The sequence below is a fragment of the Prionailurus bengalensis genome, chromosome B3 (assembly GCF_016509475.1).
Source record: "Prionailurus bengalensis isolate Pbe53 chromosome B3, Fcat_Pben_1.1_paternal_pri, whole genome shotgun sequence".
NCBI lineage: Eukaryota > Metazoa > Chordata > Mammalia > Carnivora > Felidae > Prionailurus > Prionailurus bengalensis.
Window position 1 is genome coordinate 54241005 of NC_057355.1, and position 19475 is coordinate 54260479.

The following is a 19475-nucleotide window of genomic DNA, read 5'->3' on the forward strand; positions in this document are numbered from 1 at the left end:
TCTATACGGAGGAAGCACAGAAGAGCTTTGGTAAGCAGAAATAGGCAAACAAATCATTAGGGATGTCCAGTGAACGTCCCACTGAAATACAACTTTTGATTTCTTTCCTCTTGTGTATGGCTTCCTTTTGTTTTATATCTTAGCTCTCTGGAGAAGGCATATACTAGGTCTCTCTCTGTCTCTATATAATTTTAATAGTATTTTTGCTTTTTTTCAGATGTCACAAAAGAAAAGTTTTATTTGGACCTAGTTAAAAGCCTTTATATGTTCTATGCATCTAAACACCCTGGAGGAAAAAAAATTAGTGTGATTAAATTAATCTCAGAGGGAAATTTAATTTGTTCCCCTGGTAATTGTCCAAAATTAGTTCTTTGTAGACAAATTACTATTCATAGGCCATTTACTAGTTCTACAACAGTCTTGCAGAAGCTGGAACACTACATTAAATTCTGAGGGTAGAAAAGAAAACAAGGTTTATGATACTGCCAGGCAGATTTGCTCTGGGGGGAGACTGAGGCCTGAAAGCTTGCCTAGCCACTGTCTATGTTTGTGAAGTCTAGAGGGGAAATGGAGCTCCCTAGACAAGCCTGATGATGCTGTCCCTGAGTTGAAGGGACTGAGAGTGATTGCTCTAGGTGGTTGAATTCATGTGCACCTTCCACTGTCTCAGTTTTGAGAGGTTCTTTTCTTTACCAAAGAATATTATAGGAAGGTTAGTGGATTTATTAATCAAGAGGGAGTCCAGATATTGCTTGTTTCTGACTAATTTCCCAGGAAAAACATACCATTTGGGAGAACACATGACTCTACAAAAGAGCTTTTATGGGCAGCCCTTGTAATTGCTCTAGGCCTCAGTTTCTTCTTCTGTAAAATGGTGCTGAAGTCGCAACAGCTCATTAAATTTTTTGGAGATTATCTGAGATGATGTATGTACAGTGCTTGGCACAGTGCTTAGCCTGTGTAGGGAGACACTACATGTTAGCTGGTGTCCTTGCATGAAACAGAGACATCATTACACACAAAGTCATACTTTCTTCATTTTGCATCCACTTCTTGGTGACACATGGGCCACACTCATTTTCCCTGATTATAACAGTGTTTAGTCTAACAGTTTTCAAACTTTTTGAGCATGTTCCCTACTTACAAAAATAAGACCGTCCTGTGCCTATTGATAGATGAATGGATAAAGATGATGAAATACTAGTCAGCCTTCAAAAAGAATGAGGTCTTGGCATTTGCAACAACAGGATGGACCTAGAGGGTATTATTATATTAAGTCAGATAAGTCAGAGGAAGACAAATAAAACTTAGATGTGGAATGTAAAAAACAAAACAAATGAACAAACAAAAACCAGCACCAGACTTCTAAATACAGAGAACAAGCTGGTGGTTGCCAGATGGGAGGGTAATGGTAGGATGGTGGAAATAGGTAAAGAGGCTTAAGAAGTACAAACTGTAAGTTATAAGGTAAGTAAGTTGCAGAGATACAGCATTTGGGAATATAGGTAATAATACTGTAATAATGTATGATTACACTTATTCATGGCGAACATTGAGTAATGTATGGGATTGTCAAATCACTATGTTGTACACCTGAGACTAATTTAACATTGTGTGTCAACTATACTTTATTAAAAAAAAGTAGATCTAAATATGTTGCTCAGATCAAATACCTAGCTAGAAAAAAAGAAAACCTTCCCAATATACGTATATTTACCTTGTGTTTGTATGTATATATCCATATATACTTACATCACATATATATATATATACAGACATATATATATACATATTACATTATATATATATAAATGTAAGTATGTATGTTTGTGTATATAAAGAGTTAAGATGATCTGTACATTAAACATTAATAACCACAACTTTAAATTTCTTTGTTAAAACATACACAGAAGTTACTATTTTTTTTAATAGCCTGAAGGACTGTTGGGTGTCCCTTGGAGGACAGATGCCCCAGTGGTCTCATCAGACAGGATAATCCTGAAGTTGCCTTAACCTGAAATGTCAAATGTGCAGGCTTCCTAAGGGAGTCTTGGTAGGCAAGGTGTTCCTGTATTGTTACTCACTTCATAGCATTGATCATTTTCTTTAACTGTGTCATCAGTGTACAAGTTTGTCTGTGTATTCCTGCCTCTCTTCCCATGACTAGAATGCAAACTTCCTCCGGGAAGGTTGGGACTTTGTCTATTCATATCAGCAGTCCTGGCTCAATGACAGTGCCTGTCACATGAAAGGCCCTTGGTCGTATGAATGAAGGAATGCTGGGGACAATGTGCCCTCCCCACCAATGCCTTATTCCTCTTGGGGATCCCAGGCTCAGAGGAACGTTATGAAGATGGTGGTGGTGGTGATGACAGTGCGGTTTATTGATGGCTGTCTGTAAGGCCTCTTCTGTGCCTTGACCCGCAGTCAGCAGTGTTCACAGAGGAGCACTATCATCTTGTCCTGCCTCCCAACCTTGAGGGCTATACGCTCCTCACTGGGTACCGTTTGACTAACACTGAGGAGTTGTGGTTCTGCCTGGGGTTGGTGAGGCACCACACACCCCATCTCCAGGCTTATGTGCCCCGTGTGTGAGTTCTTTTGGGACCTTTGCATAACCAAGGGTGTGTCACATATTTCCTGAGTGGTGCAAATGTGCTTAGGCCACTTCCTTTTTTATGCAAGTGTCCTGTGTACGCCATCACATTTTGGGTTTTATTTTATGGTTTAGAGATAATGTCTCTTTAAGAGTCAGGACTGTTTCTCCTTCTGAAGTGAATATTGTACCATCTTTCTCTGCCTCCTCTTATGGCAAGAATGTTAAGCTCTTCCCACCCCCCCCCCCCTCCAAGCTCCTTGACTGTTACTTTTTACAGCTGTCACGACATAACAATGTTTCATCAAATGTGGGAATATCTGAGAGGGCTGAAACTGTGGTGCTCATTGCGAAAGCTCCTGGGGTTTGGCCTGTGGGATCACAGACACAGGCAACGTCCTGGGACAACCACCAGATGCATTTTGGCTTGGCCTTCTGTGACTCATTCCTTAAGGCAAATATAGAGATGAAAGTACACTATTATATAAAAATGTAAACTGATCTTGTATATAGTATTAATGTTCTTAACTGGTATTTGGTTGATTGGGCGTAAAAGAGAAATTAAGTGAAAGTGACTTAGGTAATAAAATAAGTGAATAGATAAAAAACTGAGAAGTCCTGAAATAGGGCAAGCTAGCCTCAGGAGAGGCTTGGTCTAGTTTCTTTCTCTGCATTTCTTGGCCCTGAATCTTCAGTGTAGATTTTATTTCTGGCAGCCTCCCCACTCAGGGTCCCAAGATGCTGTCAGTGATTCTTAGGGCTCTTTGCTTCCAGGTTGGAATTCAGTAGGAAAGAGAAAGCCAACAATTCTAGCAAATTCCCAGAATTGACATGGTTCACGTGCTAATCCCTGAACTCAAGATTGTAATTAGGAAGATGGGCCATGTATTTGGTTTAAGCTATTCTGGGTTTGACCCTGGAGTTATCGATGAGAACTGAATCTATCCTGACCACAAGACTAAGAAATTTGCAGCACCGTTAGCTCAGGGGAAGGGAAAAATAGTCAAATGTCTGTTACACCTAGCATTAAAATAAGACTGGATTTGTAGCACTAAGTTTGTTTTTTGATATTTGATTTTTATGGCTGATGTGTCCCACATTCCCCAAATATTAGGCTTAGTTTCCATTTCTGGTTGTGGTGTCCATAAGTGTTTCTGGCTTTCTGCCTTTTGGGCATATGGTGACTTGTTCTGATCAATGAGTTTGAGCCTTTGGGATGAAGCATAAATTTATAGGTAAGAAACCCTTCAGAGCATTCTCTTTCCCTCTGGAACTGTAATTGCAAGTGTCTGAGATGGTGGCTGGTCCATTGTGAGTAACTATGATGAAACGGTCTCCCTGCTGGCTCATGTTGAATAAGTAGCACGAGCAAGAAATAAACCTTTATTATTTTAAGCCATGAAGACTCTGGAGTTGGTTGTTACTATGGCATTGAATTTTCTAAAACCATTTGGATTATTTGGGGACCCTTCACAGAAATCTTATATTTGTATAATTCTTTCAAAGTAAAACTCAAAAATGCTTTCACATCTATGATCTCACTTAATCTCCACAATAGTCCTATAAATATGTAGGTGAGAAATCTTATTAGCTCCATATTTCCAGTGGAAGAATTTAAGTAAACTTCCCAAATGCTCTGTTTACTAATTTAGCAGTGTTTGTTACTCTCTATTTGCTTTGTTTTCTTAAGCAATACGATTACACAATAAAATCTCATTATAAAAAATAATGCCTCTCATTTTGCTAATATTGAGTTTGATGTTCCACCTCTGAAGAATTTATCATTTTTACTTTACTTTTTCCTGTACCAAATAGTTAATGTGAAAATGTAAAGGACTTTGGCCAATGCTGCTTCTGTCAGAAAGCTAAACAAAAAGAGTGGTTATTTATACTATTTACTTGCATTGAACTTTGTCAGGGACCAAGAGAATCACTCTTGAGGGGGTCTGAAAGAGAACATGGGAAACTGTAATCATACATCAGGCAGTAGATAACCAGAGCTCCTACAGCAGGGGTTGACTCAAGAGGAAAAGGTAGATATACAGTGTTATTTTCCTTGGTAAGAAAGTGGCAGCAGACCGAAATTCAGAGTGGAGGCGAGAGCAGGGGATGATTGATCTGAAAGCAGAAGAGAGATCTGCTTTGCCCTGAATTGGGGAAGTACACTGCTGAGGAGTAGGCTCTAGAAGCAGAGTACCTGGGTTCAAATCCTGGTTCCATCACTTATCTGTTATATAACCTTGCTTATACATATTACTTAATCTCTCCAAGCCTGGGATTCCTCTTCTATAGAGTAAGGATAATAGTACCTATTGCATAAAGGTTTTGTGAAGATAAAATAAGCTGTAAAATTTAAAGTTTTTGGAATAGTATACATAGGAAGAGCTTGATAAATACCAGCTGCTCTTTTATATTATTATTATTCATTGTCAACCTTTTTTGTCACCCTCTGTTTTAAGCCACCCATCATCTCTCACCTGGACTAATTAAAAAACCTTCTCATGGTCTTCTCTCATCTATTCTTGTGTCATTTCCAACTTGTTCTCCACTCTAGCTACTGTGATCTTTTAAAATTAGAAGTTCTTCAGGTTACTCCTTTGTTTAAAGCCATTCAGTAGTTCCCTCTTCACTTAAAATTTTAGTCTTTATGATAAACACCAAATTCTTAGTATGTATTTCAGGGAACTTCTCTCTCTAGCCTTAGTTTGTGCTGACCTCTTTAGTACAGCCTCATAGTCCCCTTTTTAGACCCCCAAGTGAGCCATCTTTTGCCTACTTCAGGGCCTTTGTGTTAATATATTTTAGAGGAGTGATGTTTTTTCCCCCCCTCATCCTGGTGTTGTCTTCCTGGTGGAGGGATCTCTACTGTGGCAACACTTTTCTCTCCACCCCTTTACTCACTCTGTGGTGGAGTTACTTATTCAATGTGTCAATCTTGCAGGGTTCTCTGGGCCTTCCCATCTCAGCTCTGTCCTCTTCCTCTTGGAAGCAAGCTTCCTATAGAGAACTGATGTTCTCTGATATTCCTCTAGGGGTAGAACCTTTCCCACTACATGGGAGGCCTCCTGTGGTCCAGGATTGCCTATGACATCTTGGAGTCAGTTAACTAGCCCACCTGGTTAACAAACTAAACCCATGACTTCCATCCTGGTTTCAACCAGCACTAAAGATTCTATATGGATTCTCCAGATGTATTCCTTTTTTCTTGTTTTCCTCTTCTTCCTCCTTGCTTCTGTATTGGGATGTTTCTAGTGGTCCGTGGTGGAAAAGTCGTGCTAAGAGGATAGAGGTAAAGATCTTCTGTGCTATATAATGGCATGAATTGTAGTAAAATTTGACTGTAAGCCAATAGGTTGATCAGTGAAGTGACTGAATATTTAAGGTCTTATCAATACCTACATCCTTGGACAAGCAGTAGAAATAGAACCACTTTTTCCCTTTTGATTGAAAAAGAAAGGTAAATGTGTCCAGAGATCCTCCAGGAGGGGGAGCACTGGTTCTTTGTTCCCAATCATAGCTGTGAGGGTTTGCATCATCTGTGACTAAGTCACAACAGAGCCAGAAGAACAACACAATCATTGCTATATGTCAAGTTAAACAAATAGAAGAAAATCGTCACAGTCCCCATTTGGCATTATCACTTTATCCCACACAATTGTCTTTTTACCTATGTGGAATTCAGTTTTGTAGAAGATTTTCTTTATAATTCCTGTCATGGTTTTGAGCTTCCCAGCAGATGTTCCATCTGTCCTTTTACAAGATACAGACTTAACCTCATTTTAGTTTCAACTTAGAAGAAAATATAAAACATTAAGTATATGTGATTTTTTTTTGTTAACTGCTTTTTCTCCTTAGCTTTCCTCCTCCCTATTCTTTTCTCCAAGTCCCTTCCTCAGAAACCTGTTAGGTGATTAGCAGCTCTCACAGCCTTTCTTCCAGCCCACACCTTGAGTTGATAGCTCACTGCAAAATAGTCATCATCAGCTTACGGAAGAGTTTGCAGGACATGACTGTGCATCAGACCAACTAAGCTGGGAATTCTCCGCTTGGCACCTCTCTTACTCTCCCACAGCTTCTTGCACAGAGCTAGACACACTGATTTCTGGTAAATTTGCAAAATGGCTATTTAACAGGGGACCATATTTTCTTTAAACAGGTAGCAGCGATTACTAGGAGCCAGTGTAGTTTGGCTTAAAACCAGTCACACAGGCTGAGTTTTAAAATACAAGTGGATGAAAAAGCTTATTTTTTTTAATTAAAAATGTTTTTCTGTGTCTGTGGGTTTTTTTTTGTTTTTGGGGGGGGAGTCTTTAGTCTTGTCCTTTATAATGTGTTAGTCTAGGGGTATCTGGGTGGCTCAGTCAGTTGAGCCTCCGACTTTGGCTCAGATCATGATCTCATGGTTCGTGGGTTCGAGCCCCGTATTGGACTCTGTGCTGACAGGTCAGAGCCTGGAGCCTGCTTCCGATTCTGTGTCTCCTCCTCTCTTTGCCCCTTCCCTACTCATTTTCTGTCTCTTAATAATAAATAAATGTTAAAAAAAATTATAGTGTATTAGTCCATACAGCTTTGGAAGAATAGCTAAAAATTGAAATTGTTTTAATTCTTTTTAATGTTTGTTTATTTTTGAGAGAGAGATGGAGACAGACTGTAAAGTGGGGGAGGAGCAGAGAGAGAGAGAGGGAGACACAGAATCCAAAGCAGGCCTTAGTCTCTAAGCTGTCAGCACAGAGCCTGATGTGGGGTTGGAACTCACGAAGAGCAAGATCATGACCTGAGCGAAGTTGGCTGCTTAACTGACTGAGCCACCCAGGTGCCCCTGAAATTTTTTGATGACACAAAGCTAGGAGGAATATTTAATAGTTTGATAGTATATTTAAAATTATTTTTTTCATTAGATTAGTATAATAGGAATATATCAAAGATGTCAATATTTGAGAATATCAATGGTAAATGTTTAGGAAGGGACTATCTGATTTCATAGCGATTTATGAAGAAATGATCTACATATTTTAGTTCATAAAAACTCAATGAATAAACAGTGAGCTACAACTGCCAAAATGCTGATGAAATTTTAAGGCATGTTAATACGATATTCCAGAACACAGAACATCAAAGTTTCTACTTGTACTTGGATTGGTTGTGTTTGGTTTTGGGCGACATGTTTTAAGAGAGATGCAGAGAGGCTGGGATAGATCTAGAAGAAACTGTTCAGGAAGAGATGCCGATAAAATAAGTCATGGAATGGCTGAGGGGTTTGAGACTGTCTGGATCAGAGTAAAGATGATTTGGGGAATCCTAGGAGTGGTCTTCAAATATTTGAAGGTTTCCAACATTTAAAGGGCTTAGACTTTGTCTGGGGGACCTGGGGGATGGAATTTGGCACATGGTAAAAAGTTACAGAGAGGCAGATTTGGGTTTCTCATAATAAAGACCTTTCTAGCAATTCCAGTCCTGAAATAAAAAGAGGCTGCTTCGTGAGGTGGTCAGTTTTCCATCACAGAAGACTTTTAAAGAGCTGACTAGGATTCCCCTTGTCAGAATTATCTAAAGAATGGGAAAGTGGACCAGATGATCTCTAAAGTTTATTCAGACTTCACAGCTCTAAGTACAAGCTCAGTGTTGCATACAGTAGGTGCTCAAGCAATATTTGCCAAATGAATGAATATGTAAGAGTAAAAAATTTCAGAGGCAGACTCGTACTTGATTCATTTTTAAGTCATGGTTTATTTTATGGCATTGGACAGTAATTTCAACTATATCAGGAGAGTGTCATTTTGGGAAAAATGAACACCTTGGGCCACATAGAACTTAAAATTTTCTCAGTGATTGGTTTATGTGTCTCATTCTGGCATAATTCATGTTCATCCTTGTAAGTTTTAGAGCTATTTCTGATAAATGAGCAATGCCTTGCCCCTATCTAACATGATGCTATTTTTTTTTTTCAGGATAATTGTATCCACACATCCAAGTACAACATTCTTACCTTTTTGCCAATTAATTTATTTGAACAGTTCCAAAGAGTGGCAAATGCCTATTTCCTTTTCCTTCTGATTTTACAGGTAATGTTTAGGTTGTATATCTTAATCATCAGTTTGTTAGGAGTATTCATATAATTTGAAAAAATTAATTCACTTAGCTAAATGTTCATGATTAGGTAAAACCCTTCTTATCAGATTTTGAATGTTATTATTGCTGTTTCTCTTTACAAATGTGGGAGGGTCAGGAATGGGTAAAAACTAGTACATTCATCATGTTAAACACTGAGGTCATTTTAGAATGCAGCCTTGCACTTTATTTGAACCACACCAGAGCCTAATAATTACTGTCCATCGCCTTCCTCCTTTCTTTATCTCCGTCTTGTGTTGACAGTATGGGTGTTATCAGAGTTGAGGCAGTCTAGCTGAGTAGTAGTCAGTGGAAGCTAACTGGGAAAATTTCATTTGCATCTAAGAACAATAACCTATTTGTGTGTGTGTGTGTAAAATATATCTTGTCTCACTGTAGAGTGACTATTTTTTGCAACTTTGAGAGGTTAATTGGTAGTTAATAAACTTTCTTGTTCCTCTCAGCTGACTAAAACTTGGGCTTAAAGAAAATTTTAGCTTTTACTGATATTTTAGCAAAGAAAAGAAGGCATAAATCAAACAATACACATACATATAAACAGTTCATGATAGCCAGTTATTTACCTAGTATTTATTTTAGAGTAATTTAATCAGACCAAAGTGGTACATTCAGAATGTGCTGGGCTCTGTGTTAATTTTAGGAGGTAAAAAGATGGGTAGGATGTGTGCAGTCAAGATTAATAACTTTGAGTACTATTTTTACTTAATTGAATAACTATATTAAGGACCTTTGGCTGTAAGTGGCAGAAACCTAAATTCGTTTAAGCAAAATAGGAATATATTTAGGAATATTTCTCATTTTGTGTACGACTGGATACATGGGCAGACTATTTCAGTAGGATGTGACTCTTCTTAAAAAAATTTTTTTTTAATGTTTATTTAATTTTGAGAGAGAGATTGAAAGAGCGCGAGCACACAAGTTGGGGAGAAGAGAGAGAGAGAGACACAAAATCCAAAGCAGGTTCCAGGTTCTGGGCTGTCAGCACAGAACCCAATGCAGGCTCCAACTCACAAACTGAGAGATCATGACCTGAGCCTGAGGTCAGCTGCTTAACTGACTGAGCAACCCAGGTGCCCCAAGATGTGACTTTTCTTTCCTCCATGTTGGCTTTACTTTCAGGCAGGCCCTCTCTACCAGGTGGTCTCTGAAAGCTTTAGACTTTTATTCTCCTGGCTCCAACTCCAACGTGAAAGAGAGATAGGGAGACGGAGAGAGAAAGATAATGAATCATTTTTTTTGGTTGTTTCAGCAAATCTTGGGATTAGCTCTCACTGGACTATGCTGAGTTACATCACTATCCATAAATAAATCATGGCGGCTTAAGAATTTGTAGCAATGGTTGACTTGCTCTAGATCACGTGCCAAAATGTGGAGCCAGAATGGAATGAGTCTGCCAACATTGTATGGACTGAAAGTGGAAGAGGGGGAATGAGATAGTACCCTAAGGTATACTTGAGAAGAACTGAATGCTGAATAGGTACAACAAAACAAAACAACAACAAAAACTCCAGAGTGAACGTATACCTCACAGTTTACTGAAAAGACTTTGGAATCCAAGATTTCTTTTGTTGCCCCCCATGAATTTGCTTTTGGTTTCTTTATATAACTCTTTACATCATTCCAGACTTTTGAGCTCATTGCTCTAATGGCTTTCTTATGTATAGTCAAAGGCTCTTGCTCACAGAATTTTATGTCTGGAAGGAGCCTTTGGGATGATTTAGTCCAGCCTTCTGTTTTTTTTTTGATCAAGAAATGAGACCCAGAAAGGTTAAGTGATGTGTAAAGCTTTTACAATGAGTCAGTGATAGAATTAGGATTACAATCTAGCTTTTCTGCCACTCAGGCTGATGTTTTTATTGGTATCACAGAGGCTTTTGAGTTGTTTTTTTTTCCTTTTTAAAAAATTTTATGTGGAAGCTATTGTATAAAATTGATTTAATTTAGAGCTGTTTTTGTTGGGGCCTGATCTCCATACAATGACCATATCCACTCTTTTCCTATCTTATGACTCTTAAGCACTTCCATACTGAACCCCATTTGAAAACTCTTTCTAAGAGAGTCATGTGAACTGTCACTATGTCTCTGTCATGTGGGTGGCTTTGGAAGTATAGGTACAAGGCTTTGGAGGCCAATAGATGAAAGTTCAAATTTTAGCAGTGTATGTTCTTGGCCCAGTTGGGTGACCTCTCAGATACTTATTTATAAGATGGGAAAATGATACTTAGGACTGCTGCATTTCCTGACTCTAGGGAATTATTCACAATGTATTCTATGTTGTACCTTGGAGGTGCTATTTACATGGAATACAAATTCTGTGGGTATGTGCAAAACAACTCTGGTACATAATCTAACTCAGTGAACTTTTCTGAATGTCAAATGACATAATTTATGAAAAGTACTTGCTTGGTGCAGGGTAGATGGCTCAAAGAATCTCTTTTGGAATTGGTGAGAAGTTAGTAAAAACTTGTTAAAAGTTGAGATGAGAAGCTGAGAATAGAGAAGTGACATTTGTCATACTGGGGAAAGATCATTATCTGAAGGATTTCAAGAAGCTTCTCAACTTGCTATAAAAATTTTATTTTTTGTCAAGTAGTCTGAAAAGTCATTCAGTGATACTTCCGTGTGTCTTATAAGTTAATGAAAGTACTTAAATTATTGAAAGTTATTCTACATTTGTACAAATAACTGAGTATAATCTTACTACTTTCTGTGTGTCAGATATAATGACAAAATTTGGAAGATGTATTTTCTAACTTAAAATCCCTAAACTATTTGAAATGTTTGTTTCAGCTGATTCCAGAAATCTCTTCCTTGACCTGGTTTACCACCATGGTGCCTTTGGTCCTGGTGATAACTATGACAGCTGTCAAAGATGCCACAGATGACTATGTGAGTATTTACTTTTGAGCATTCTTGAGTTCTCAATTTCAATTGTGACCTCCCAGAAATAAAAAATAGAGATCTATTTGAAATTTTTGAATGGAGCTCTTCTGCTTAATATTACATAAAACTCTTTTGCTATTTGTTCAGTGACTAATACAGATGTCATAGAACCATAGCCTGTTTAAGTTAAAAGCAAGAGGACTTGAAAAATTAGACTTACTCCCTCATTTTACAGATAAGGAAACCAAGGTTTCTAAAGAACCAGTGATATGTTAATGATCAGACAGGCAATTAATGGTAAGATCAGAATTAGAACACAAACATCCTTCTACCCAGTGAAGTATTATTTATCTTACATGTCTTTCTCTAAGTTTTGAGAATTGGTAGATATTTGGTGCTCTCACATCCTCTGCTCATTATACCAGGAGTTGCAAAGTCAAATCACTTCAAAAGTCAGGCAACTAATGTAAATAGTGAAATATAAAGCAGTAGAGACTTTTGAAGTCTGCATAAGCCAAGGGAGGTAATTCAAATTCAAAGATTTAAAAACAGTCTCAAGGAAGCCAAATGTTCTAAATTTAGAGAAGTTATATTCTCACCCTCGGTGATTGTATGTGCGCTAGCCTTAATAACTGTCTATATGCCAATGACTTACATATTTTTATTCCTAGTCTAGGCCTCTCCTGTGAACTCATACCCATATTTCCTGTTGTCTGTTTTTAACTTATATATGTCTTTAAAGTGAGTGTCTTGTAGATAGCATATAGTTAGGTAATGATTTTTTATGCAATCTGAAAATCTCTTAATTGGAATGTTTAACCCATTTATATTTAATGTGATTAGACTTAAATCTATTATCTTGCTACTGTTTTCTTTATGCCTCATTGATTCTTTGTTCCATTTTTCCTCTTTTAGATTATTTTTGTGATTTCTTCTTATCTTTATTATTAGCTTTATAGGCTTATATGGTGGTTGTTCTAGGGTTTAACTTACAGTCTACCTGGGGCAGTGTGGCTTTTGAACCCTTATTCATACCACTCTGTGCTAAGGGGTGTGTCTTTGTATACCATGTATCTGTACTATATATAAGATATGACTCTCTCTCTTTTTTTTTTTTTTAAGAATTATTTATTTGTTTTTGAGAGAGAGAGAGAAAGGGCATGAGCAGGGGAGGGGCAGAGAGAGGGAGAGAGAGAGAATCCCAAGCAGGTTCTGCATGTGCTTAATTGACTGAGCCACCCAGGCAACCCTGACTCTCTTCATTTTTAGTGAAGTGCCTCATGTATTTCATGGTTAACATTGTGACTGTAACCTTTGAGGCAGGATTTTTAACTAACACACAGGACCTGTTCATACTAATGAATCATGTCACTTAAAAGTGGTCAGCTTGGAATTTATTCATTCCTATAAGGTTGCCATTGTTCAAAGTACTTTGAAGCTCATTGTAAAGAATTGTCTTCCTGGCCAGTGTACAAGGTACAGAAGAAAGCCAATCTCATGATTTTGTGTTCACCCAGCTATGGAAACAAATGCTATCTCTCAAGCCCCTAAAAAACGTATTCACCCTACCTGCTTTCTAAGAGAAGCTTTTGTATATTTCCAAACATAAAGCATCCCTTCATGTCTTTAAATAGCTCCATCTTCAAAGAATAGAGGACATTCTAAAGAATGGACTGTAATCTCCAAGAAATTCTAGGAGAGGAAATTTTAACCATGATTTGAGTAATGGCAACTTTGGAGTAAATGTGTTTCTTCTCCACAATAGCTGATCTTTCTGGGAAATAATATTTATTTATATGCTTAAGTGTCTACATATTGGGGTAAATGTCTTATTCATTATAGTCACATTTCATAGAAGAATAAAATGGTGGAGTAGAAAGAACATGGGCTTTAAAGAAAGACTCCTTACCCTGTTACTTACTGTAACTGTAACTTACTGTTCTAACAGTATGAAATGAGGGAAACCACTTCTTTGGACCCTTCCTTGTCTGTATAATGTTGTTAATGATACCAGAACTGTTGGAAGGACAATATGAGGTGCTATGTATAAAGCATGTGGCACAGAGCCTGTCTTGCGGTGGGGATACAATCAGTGCTAGTACTCTGCTCCCTTCCTGTCCTGGGCAATTCCTCTTTAAGCCTTTCTACTACCATTTCTAGTCCTACCAGACTCCATTTGTTCCAATACCAAGACTTCTTGGCAAAACCTGAGCTGAAGTGAGAGTGACTTATTTTAAGGCCCAGGGAATAGGCTCCTCAGCTTGCAGGGGGGTGAACTGTTTGGCCCTTTTCTGTGATTCCCAACTAGTCAATTTTGGGGATTGTTTTCAGGTTTGATACAGATGTGACTAAATTCTAAGTCTCCTTTTGTCTTTATTGCAGTTAATGCTTGAATATGCTTTTATTTTTGTGATGATATGTGTGGGTCCAATAACCAGATATATTTATCAGTCAGGGTCTTGACAGAAAAGCAGTCTGAGGGCTGCTCATGGCACCTGGGGCTCTCTGTAACTCAGCTTGAATGAGGTCAGGCAGAAAAATACCCCATTTCACTCTCCTCTGGCTACTCTGATCTTCTGCCACCTTTGGCCAAACCCAACCAGGAGCCAGAGGGTAAGGATCTTATGGGTCAGCTTCCCATGACAGAGGGCAGAGTGGAGAAGGATGGGGTGTGAATACAGAGGAGCAAACAGAATATCCAGCATCCACATCAAATGATATACTCAGAAAAAATATTTCTGCCAAAATAAATTTGCATGCCAATGATTTAATTTACTCTTCTATTGATTTTGTAAATTTTTTCATGTTAACAAATGTTAAATATCTTGTTTTTCCTGATAATATACATTAACTTACACCTGGAAATCAGTGTAATAGCATGCACTGGGCATGGCAGAATAGATTGGGATGGGTTTGGGAAAGATATTGAAAAAGAGAAGGGGTGGTTGGAGCATTTTAGATGTTGTGATATTGGTACAATGTTTTGAATTTTTTAAATGAAAACACTAATTTTGATGATAGTCTTATCTGAATGACTGCTAATTTATGAGTTTAGTAGAGGGTTCATAATATTTGGACTCTTCTAAGCAATGTAAGATGTTTACGTTACTAGAATATACAATAAGAAATAGTATCACTTGGGCATAAAAAACAAATCCATACCAAATGTTGTTCAGTATTGTATTTTGAGTTTTGTTTTAAATGCTCAGTATTTCATAATATTACTGTTAGCAATTAGAATTTCTGGAGAATAAGAATACATGTTATTACAAGTAATTTCTTGGCTTCAAAGAAATCCATAAAACAGAATGACTGATGTTCCAATAAAGTATTGAGCACATATGTAAGAAAAATGGAAGCCTCTATTCCTTATTGAGGACTTCAAAATGTATAGTTTTCTAGAACCATGTGGCAGAGTAAAGGGAATACTGTCTTCTTAGAAGCACCTAAAAATGTGTGGGAATTAGAAGAGCATGTGGCTACACTTGTTGCATTGGTAGCATCCAGAGCAAGGGTTAGTGAGAAGGGTATTGAGCTTCTCACTCAATCCAGAGTAAGGGTTAGTGAGAAGGGTTAGTGAGCTGGGTTCATGGTAAGTATAAACTGGCTAATTTTGGATCAATGGTGAAATTGTCCAAACAGATGAACTCAAAAGTATTTTCAGTGTTCCTATTTGTGCTGACAAAGCATGATTTAATATATTTTTTTCACAAATATTTTGACTTTCAGTTTCGCCATAAGAGTGATAATCAAGTGAATAATCGGCTATCTGAAGTGCTCATCGACAGCAAGTAAGAAAGACATTTTTGGGTTATTTTTAAGATTTTGGGGACCATAAAATGATCTTGACAATTGGTGGTTTTCTCTTTTAATTATGTTACTTTTCCCTTTCAATTTGTTAAAAACTGCAGTGTAAGTCCATTTTATCTTCATGGCTTATTTTAATGTTCAGCTGGTGCTTGTGCTACCTACTCAACATCAAATCCCTATGGAGTTTGTTTTGTGGACACAGGCAAATCATTAGCACTTTTCATCTCTGGATCTAATACTGCTTAGACTTGACACCTCTGTAATGTCTTGTATGTCATAGACGTTTTATAAGGATTTGAATTATTTAATTTTGTAATTTCTGGGGAATATTGCTAGAAAGACTTTGACTCATTACTGTATTAAATGAATCTTGGATTTACTTGATAGTTAAATTTAGAATGGAATATTCACCATAACAGATTTTTTTATTCCTTTTAAATTGATAAATACTTATGGGAATGGTTCTTGGATTTGAAATGCTTTAAAACATGTATTTACGCACTAATAACAGCAAAAACACCTCCATAAAACTTAGCAAAATTTCAAACCTTCATTGCATGGTTTCTTACTCTTTGTCCCTTTTTTTGCTGATAATAATATGTGACAAAGGAAACTGGCTATGATATACTTCGTTCTGGTAGTCAGTCACATCTGCCAGTGCTTTTGAATCATTTGGATACTGTGAAGACAGTTTTTTAAAAGGAATATCATAAAATGAAGTAATCATATGAGATGGGAAATTCCAAGAAATGGTAAAGATACCAAGAGGGACTAGGTATAATCTAGACAATAATTGGTAGGATTGAAGTAATTAATCTCCATAACTAAATTATTGACTGATCACTAATAACATAATGAGTACATATAGCTTTTTCTGTATTTGCTTGTTTTAGAAGATAGTGTTAATGTACAATGAAGGAAAAGGATCTTAATATAAAATTATAGTGGTTAGAGACAGAGCCTCTGAAGGGGTGATTCTGGTGGGACACAGATAAGCCATAAAGATGCCTGGAACCATGTGGTTCATTTCCAATGTTAGCAGGTTTTGGATTGTTGCCACTGGAGCATGGTGTTTAAAAGCATGAGTTTTGCACTCTGAGAGACATTAAATATGAGTTTAGTACTGACCCTAAACAATTCTGTGGTCTACAGCAAATTCTTAAGAGGTGGTGAATCTTTTTTTTTTTTAATATATGAAATTTATTGTCAAGAGGTGGTGAATCTTTATAAGCTAATGCAATATGTGGCTTTGAGCCACTGTTGCATATCTTGACTTTCTCAAGCCTTGCAGTTCTGACTGGATATTAGATCTGACAATATGATATAACTAATTCCCCAAGGAACATTTGATAACAAATCTTACTCCTTTGAAGTATCACCTCGTATAAAGTATGTTTTCAATGTACAATTACATAATGAATTTGAATAATGGCCCTAGCATATCTTTAATGTCCCCCCAAATTACCAGTTAAATCTTGTGGCAGTACCTTGGGGCATTAATTAGAGGCCAAGGGATTTATCTAGGAACTTAAATATTCAGAAACTCGATGATTGTATGTCTCCCACACATGCTATCTATCATTATCATTATTGTTAGAAGTAGTATTAGTGTTACTTTCTTGTGGTTTCATTTAGCTTTCTGTTGATTCCTCATGAAGTAACATCTCTTTGTAGTTCGATATGGTGTGATGTTTTAGTGTGTATTGTTGCTGATCATGTAAAATTGACAGGAGAAGCATATATCATTGAGTATGGAGTGTTCCTTAAGATTCAGTAAAAAATCAGGCCAGATTTTCCATTTAGAAGATGGCCCTTTACCGTGAAATCCTCTAGGGCAGGGGTCATCTCTTGATCACATCTGTGTCCCTTGAACCTAGCACAATGTATATTGAATTTTCAAACTGAGCGGTAACAAGTATTCTTGCTGAGAGAGCAATGTGCCAGAGTAGCTTGATCTATCTAATGTTGCTCAGTTGCATCACTGGCCAATTCCAGTGGCTGGTGTGGTGGTCTTTGTACAATATTCTCATGCTACAGAAACTGGCTTTCCATTTTTTGGATTTTGAAAAGTTGGAAAAATCAAATGGGCTCAGATCTGAGACAGTCAAGCTTCAAGTCCTCCCTTGAAGCTGGTGGTTGTAGAGGATACTGTTGGGGCTCTGCACAGACCCTCACTGTCTTCTGTACTCATCCCCAGCTTCTATTTGCATTGCTTGTAAGCACTTGCACCTGCTGTTTTCTTCCAGAGCACTGCCCTTGAACTGCTGGAGTCAGTGACTGGTGGGTGAAGGAGTGTGAAAGAGCAGCACCCCTGCCTCAATTAGACAAGCTCTGAGGTTAATTTGTACTCTCAACCACTCCTTTAGATCAGACAGAGGATGGGACTTGGCATGCAGTCACACCCTGTGTGTTTTTTTTTCCCTTTCCCTGTGTTGTGTCTCATGTCCCTTACCAGTTTCTCCTGGAAGTACTTTCCTAATGAGACACTTGCATGTGAATCCTTATCTCAGGATCTGCTTCCAGAGAGAACCTGATGTGAGACAGTAGTTAATGCATACTAGATACCATTGCAGTGTTAATGGAAAATGTTAAGAAAGTGCTTTTGGGTCTATTCTTGGCACCTGTGGGTTGTGATCCAGTAATAAAGTAAGATGCCTGGAGGGGAACAGGGGAGTACAAGTGTTGCTGGAGGTGAGTGTCAGAGTGGGGTGTATGCCAGGTCCATGTGGCTACCTTTGTGTGCTGCTGGCAGAGGGTCTGGAACTACTGTACCGTTTGCTGATGGCATGTATGAATACCAATAGCTATCTTCGTGTTTCTCCAGAGAAGGTTTCAAGCAGTGCTAAAATCTTTAACCACTGTAGAAGCAAATGGGCAGGTGAGGGGCAATGATAGGTTTTGGACTTGTGGTCTTTGCACTAGGGCAGGAGCCATCATTGGCTTGTCTTGGAAAGAGGGGAGGCATGGTTAGCCTCAGGCTGGAGATTTTTAAGGGGAGGGAGGTGGGAAGAAAGCACTAGTCAGGAAACCTGGATTCATGTGTGAGTTTGAGCAATTAATTTTCCTTCTGGGCTTCTTCCTGCTGTGGTAAGAAGTGAGGAAGTTGGGCAGGTACATTCAGATTCAATATGTATTTACTGAACAACTACCCTGTGTGAGCTCCAGTTCTTCCAAGTTTAACTTTCATAAAAAAACCCAAAGTGTGGGTAACAGTGCTCCATTTTAGAGATGAAGTGATTAACCCTGAGAGGGAGTGACTTGTCCAGGGTCCCATGGCAAGTAAGAGCCTAAATTAGACTTCTACTCATTCATGAAGAGGTATGTAAGTGTGGACTTTGTGGTATAATCCTGTCTTCACTATTGATTTTGTATTTGAAGGGCTTTGTATACAATTACAGGAATATAACATAGTTACATAATATATATGTAGTTTATCTGTATGTAATATACATTTGTATTATATACATTACTCCTCGAACATAGTTAGGATTGTGTGAGCTGTAATGCTAAGCACTGTAAACCTGGGTCACAAAATAAATAGAGCAATAAAACCCTTTCTTTTATAAACTTCTTTTTCAATTTCACTTTTTTTATGTTGTTACTCATATTCTTTTTAAATCAGGACCAATCTTTTTTTTTTTTTCTGGTTTGAGGGTGCTTTATTCTATACCATGTGCTTTCTTGTTTTTTTTTTTTCAATATATGAAATTTATTGCCAAATTGGTTTCCATACAACACCCAGTGCTCATCCCAAAAGGTGCCCTCCTCAATACGCATCACCCATCCCCCCCCCCTCCCACCCCCCATCAACCCTCAGTTTGTTTTCAGTTTTTAAGAGTCTCTTATGCTTTGGCTCTTTCCCATTCTAACCTCTTTTTTTTTCCTTCCCCTCCCCCACTGGTTTCTGTTAAGTTTCTCAGGATCCACATAAGAGTGAAACCATATGGTATCTGTCTTTGTGTGGCTTATTTCGCTTAGCATCACACTCTCCAGTTCCATCCATGTTGCTACAAAGGGCCATATTTCGTTCTACTCATTGCCCTGTAGTACTGCATTG

General features: G+C 37.9%; 1 protein-coding gene across 1 annotated transcript in view; it reads left to right on the forward strand.

Moving 5' to 3' along the window:
* Positions 1–2268: 2268 nt before the first annotated feature.
* Positions 2269–19475, forward strand: part of ATP8B4 (ATPase phospholipid transporting 8B4 (putative)) — a 191173-nt gene continuing 173966 nt past the window's right edge. The window contains exons 1-6 of the mRNA XM_043554514.1: positions 2269–2379; positions 2428–2547; positions 2877–3068; positions 8545–8658; positions 11516–11614; positions 15338–15399. Coding sequence (XP_043410449.1) covers positions 2269–2379; positions 2428–2547; positions 2877–3068; positions 8545–8658; positions 11516–11614; positions 15338–15399 — 698 coding nt within the window. The remainder of the gene's footprint in view (positions 2380–2427; positions 2548–2876; positions 3069–8544; positions 8659–11515; positions 11615–15337; positions 15400–19475) is intronic.